The 6,136-nt window shown below is 43.9% G+C and overlaps 1 protein-coding gene across 1 annotated transcript; it reads left to right on the forward strand.

Moving 5' to 3' along the window:
* Nucleotides 1-516: 516 nt before the first annotated feature.
* On the forward strand, nt 517-3,396 carry LOC309559784 (olfactory receptor 5G9-like; the record flags this gene model as incomplete). The annotated part of the gene is made up of 2 exons (XM_082263218.1): nt 517-618; nt 2,437-3,396. 2 exons carry the CDS (start codon nt 517-519, stop codon nt 3,394-3,396), a joined length of 1,062 nt encoding a protein of 353 aa, XP_082119344.1.
* Between the last annotated feature and the right edge of the window lie 2,740 nt (nt 3,397-6,136).

Consider the following 6,136-nt stretch of genomic DNA (forward strand, 5'->3'; position numbering starts at 1 on the left):
TTATTGTGAGTACAAACTATGGCATATATACAAAATTTTTAATTTTTTTATATACTAGTAATAGCGGTGATGAGCGACTTATACCAGGACTGCGATAGTGGGGTGAACAAACTGACACTAACTCACACTTTGTTGGAACTGACTAACTGACTAACTGCCACTGACATCTCCAGTGTCACTAATACAACGATCAGTGCTAATAATATACACTGTCACTATACTAATGACACTGCCTGAGAAGGGGTTGACATCTAGAGAGAAAAAGGGGTTAACTGTGTACCTAACAAGTATTAATGTGTGTACTGTGTGCTGTTTTTACTAAGCAATGTGCCAGTTTTTGCTCCCTGCTTTGCAGGGAGAAAAAAAAAAAAGTACATCACTGCGTTCTTCAGAGAGCTCTGTGTTGTTTACCAACACAGGGCTCTCTTCTGTTATTCACTCAGCCGATCATTGGGATCTGATCATAAATCATTGGCCAGGACCCACTGATCAGTTTGCTCAAGGTTCTGGATGCTAATGCATGAGCGGACCTGGAAGAAAGCCATGAAATACAGGTATGTGATGTGCCTGTATGAGCTGAAATGCCACAGTATTTGTACTCTGGCGAGTCAGTACATGGTAAAAGATAATTCCACTTTCGTGAAAAAAATATATATAAAAAAAAATAAAAAAATATATATATATTACAAATTCACTTCCAATACCTTGGAGTGTCTACACTCTTCTGTCATTTTAGGGCCTCAATAAATGAGATAGGCAGTCAGTATATTAAGGTTTTATTTGCAAAGTTTTGTGGTATATAGTAAAAAAAAAACTGTTATGATTAAATACCGCTAAAAGAAAGCTCCATCTTTCTCAAAAAGATGACAATAAATCTCATTGTGAGCAGTATTGCATGACTGGGAAATTGTTAGTCAATGTTTCACAGTGCTGAAAACTGGCCTAGGCAGGAAGGGTAGTTAAAGCGGAGTTCCAGCCTAAACACACTCACCTGTCCAACGGTCCAGCGATGCGGCCGCCCGAAGCCTCGCTCTTCTCCCTCTCTCCTCTGCGGCGCCGGCATCATTGGTGTGGGCACCCGGCTGTGACAGTTTTCGGATTCACAGCCGGGTACGCACTGCGCATGCGTGAGTTGCGCTACGCTTCGTGATTGGCCGGCAATCTTCTGGGACCTCTGACATGTCCCAGAAGATTGCAGGGAGGGAGGGGGAGAGGAGAACTTCCGCTCAGGGCGCCGCAGCGCTCCGAGCGGAAGTAGGAGCGGGTACATGTCAAAACTAGGTACCCGCTCCCCCCCCCCAAAAAAAAATGACATGCCAAATGTGGCATGTCAGGGGGTTAGAACTACCTAAAGCGGAAGTTCCACTTTTGGGTGGAACTCCGCTTTAATTAGAAGATGCATTGGGGTTCCATTTAGAATGAATGCCACTGCATTGCACCAACACACTTAACACATAGTATAAACAGGACACAAAGCTACTATTGAACTCCATGCAGTTCTGTAGTCATTTTTACATCATTGAATTTTTTTTATACAAGCAATGTAAGTACCTAAATTTCACCTGGTATCTGCCTCTTGCAGTCACTGTCATAACAAAGAGATCATAAAGGAGAAGGAGAAGCTAGCAAGGTGCATAGGGGGAGACAGCACCATAACAGAAGTGATCTCATCAGTCTGCTGCTTCTCTTTTCACTGTCCAGTCACTTGTTGGGGGAGGAACAAGACCTGTAATTGTAACTTAACTGCAGCAGATAAAAATGCTGTGTGGCAGAGCTATGTAAATCCCAGAACTGATTGGAAATAGATGCAAATCCTTGGGAAGGTAAAAACAAGTCTACACATAGGCGTTTCATCTGTGTATTTCGCTGTTTGCAAGGCGTTCATCTTTCAAATACACATGCATTATTTATATGCGCAGTTAGGTTCCTAAATCTCTGTATCTACTGGTTGGCTTGATAATGTCAAGAAAACATTTGGCTAATCTAGAGGTTACTGACACTAGACTGCAACTCTACAGACTTACCTCTTGACTGATCGCGCCAAAAAATCCTGAGCAATCAGTACTTGCCATAACTTTATAAACATTTTTATTTTCACATTAAGCATGAAATAAGATCTTCTTAGATAGTGGGGATTGATTTACTAATAAGGTAAAGACCATCCACTTAGCAAAGGGTATACTTTGCAAAGTAAGGGTTGACTTACCTCAGTGAACAAGGTGATGCTGTGCACACTTCAATCTATGAATCGTGTGCAAGATAAAATTATTTTCCCCCTTTGCATATTGGGTATTCAAAGTTGGGTATATTGGGTATTCAAAGTTAACGTTGTTTCTTTTTATTTACTAGTGAACAGCCTCTGCTTCTTCAGTAAAACAAACCCACCGTGTCTATTATTAAGTGGACATTATGGCTATTTGAAATTAACATTTTGAGGTAGCTACACTTCTTATAATGGAAGAGAAGAATCTTACTTGGCCTAATTATTTCATCATAAGTGGAATTACCGACTTATTACAGCTGCAAGCCCCTATCTTCCTCCAAGTTCTACTCATCTACCTCATAATTCTTTTCGGAAATTCAATAATTTTACTTCTAATATGCATAGATACGCAACTGCACTCACCAATGTATCACTTCCTATCTCATTTATCTATCATGGATGTTTTCTACAGTACAGTAACAATGCATAAGACACTGGATACGTATGTCTCTGGTAATAAACGGGTCTCATTTTCAGCATGTATTGCTCAAATGTATTTCTATGTTACTTTCCTCTGCTGTGAGTTTTTGCTGCTAACTTCCATGAGTTACGATCGCTATGTTGCCATTTGTATCCCTCTACAGTACACTATGATCATGAATAAGAAGGTGTGCACACTTATGGCAACGGTGTGTTGGATTCTGGGATTCCTGGAAGTTCTTCCTGTTATTTTTATCATTTATGACATCTATTGCTTTAAATCTAATATCGTCAACCACTTTTTCTGTGATCTTCTGGCTATTATGAAGCTTTTCTGCCACAGTGTCAATAAAATGGAACATCTGATATATATAATGTCATTGTTTGTTGGGGTCCTGCCCTTCTCTCTTACCATTATGTCTTATATCTACATCATCCGTGCCATTGTAAGGATCCATTCCAGTACCGGCAGATGGAAAGCTTTCTACACATGTTCCTCTCATATCACTGTTGTATCTTTGCTCTATGTGACACTTTTCTGTTTGTACATGAGACCCACATCGGCATTCACACTGGAATCTGATAAACTAGTTTCACTGTTCTATACAGCACTAACGCCCATGTTAAACCCACTAATATACAGTTTGAAAAACAAAGATGTGAAACTGGCCTTTTGGCGAATGGTGAATAAGACCAATAAAATACTCTTTTAGCCTTTCAACTTTTCTGAATGAATATTTTTAAAATCGTGTTGTATATTTGATGAAAAGCAGGTTTTATTTCATAATGGGTATAACATAGGTATTGTAAAGCAAGCATACTATTTAGTCAAAAGTTGAAATGTAGAGGTAAAAAATATAAGTTCATACAATTTTCAAACATTCAATAAAATAATTATATCTCAATGTTCTGCATATGGAAGTAAAAATGTTAAGACGCTGTCCACATAATGAAAATGCCAACATAGCACCAATTATGTTCTGTGACAGTACATCTGATTGACCAATCAAGCAGACCATATTACTAAATATTTACTATGTGTCTATAATGCACATTGATAATTGCACATGGATTCTGGCATACATACAACGTTTTAGTAGAAAAGTGCCCCCTTACATTACGGGTCAGTGAAGTCCCCCTTTACTGGTGCTGCCCCCTTAGATTGGTGGTTAGTGGGAGAAGAACCCCCTTAGATGGGAGTATTGGTAGAAGATCCCCCTGAGGTTGGTGAATTACATCAAATATAATTCAGCGCTACCAAAATAACATGTACAAAAAAAAATAACAATAATCTAGTCAAACATTACCAAAAAAAAAATAAATAAATAATAATGTGTATCATACAATCATCATAAATTCCACAATGTGAAATTGTGTACTGTCCAGCAAAAATATCTAAACCACCTCCCACCCTACCGTTTTAAAATGACAGCCGGATGGGAAAACTATTAATCGCGGGAAGGGGTCATATGATGTCTTCCCACTTGCGCGCATGCTAGGGAACATGCATCAACGTGATATGTCTGCGGTGTCCACCAGACACTTGACAAGCTAATCGTCGACCAATTACAGCGATCACATGTCAATAGTACACATTGGCTTTTAATTGTAGCCATTCCATGTGTACTTTTGTGATATCTCTGATTAGTCACAGTGATCACATGGTACAGGGGGTCAATGTATACTTACATAGAAAGAGAAATTCTCAAAAAATAAACTTTAGGCAGTTCTCTTTTGTGCAAAGGACTAAAAAGAGATGGTAGACAGTCCAGTTTGGGACTACACTACATAAGAATACAGTAGAATACAGTGTTTTCTGTACATCTCTTCTCTGCTGCCCATCTGTGTGTGTATCTTCAGCTGTAAAGCATGGGAAGAGGGTGTACACCTTTACAGAGGATAGACAGCAGGACCTTTTCACCCAGAGTACATGTAGCACTACCCCCTTGAGGGTTGCTGTTCTTCAGCACTACCGTGACTCTGTGAACTGTCCAACCCACCTGACACTCTAGGTTCAAACATAGTGTATACACCTTTAAGGAACACACTGACACAGTATAAATGAGTTTTAACGCTTACTCAATGAATAAACAAGTGAAATTATGTCAGTCGACTAAATCCCACATAAACTATCAGGGTTCAGCAAGACTGACACAGAAAACAGCAGATAAACAGAATGTTATTATATCAGGAAACAGTATTCAACAAAATATAAATATCTATATTCTGTAAGTATATAGATTAGGGATCAACCGATTATCGGAGGCCGATATTCACTTTTCCCGATATATCGGTATCGGCCCTGGAACTTGGCAATATTACCAATATTGTTGTGACGTCATTGCGTATGTTGCGCCATGTGCCTCTGCGCACTGGGCCTAACCTTCTGCCTTCTTAGGCTGCCTCCCTCGCCTTGGACACCCTCGTCTGGAGTCTCTTGGGAGTGTATAACACAGACATACACCCACCCACAGCAGCCTGGTGCCAGCCAGCCAGCCACACCCACAGGCCCTGTACCAGCCAGCCACAGGCACTGTGCCAGCCAGCCACCCACCACAGGGTGCCAGCCAGCCACCCACCCACCACAGGGTGCCAGCAAGCCAGCCACCCACCACAGGGTGCCAGCCAGCCATCCACCACCACAAGGTGCCAGCAAGCCAGCCACCCACCACAGGGTGTCAGCCAGCCAGCCACCCACCCACCACATGGTGCCAGCCAGCCAATCATCCACCATAGGGTGCCAGCAAGTTAGCCACCCACCACAGGATGCCAGCCAGCCACCCACCACAGGGTACCAGCAAGCCAGCCACCCCCCCCCCACAGGGTGCCAGACAGTCAGCCACCCACCACAGGGTGCCAGCCATCCACCACAGGGTGCCAGCAAGCCAGCCACCCCCCACAGGGTGCCAGACAGTCAGCCACCCCCCACAGGGTGCCAGACAGTCAGCCACCCACCACAGGGTGCCAGACAGCCTCCCACCACCACAGGGTGTCAGCCAGCCACCTATGACAGGGTGCCAGCCAGCCATCCACCACAAGGTGCCAGACAGCCAGACACCCACAACAGGGTTCCAGAAAGCCAGCCACCCACCACAGGGTGCCAGCAAGCCAGTCACCCCCCACAGGGTGCCAGCCAGCCAGCCACCCACCACCACAGGGTGTCAGCCAGCCAGCCACCCACCACAGGGTGCCAGCCAGCTAGCCATTCACCACAGGGTGCCAACAAGCCAGCCACCCACCCATCACAGGGTGCCAAATAGCCAGCCACCCACCACCACATGGTGCGAGCCTCCCACCTCAAGGTGCCAGACAGCCAGCCTCCCACCACAGGGTGTCAGCCAGCCAGCCACCCCCCACAGGGTGCCAGCCAGCCAGTCATCCACCATAGGGTGCCAGCAAGTTAGCCATCCACCACAGGGTGCCAGCCAGACAGCCACCCACCACAGGGTGCCA

This window comes from Pelophylax lessonae (assembly GCF_965119305.1).
Source record: "Pelophylax lessonae genome assembly, chromosome: 7".
Taxonomy (NCBI): Eukaryota; Metazoa; Chordata; class Amphibia; order Anura; family Ranidae; genus Pelophylax; species Pelophylax lessonae.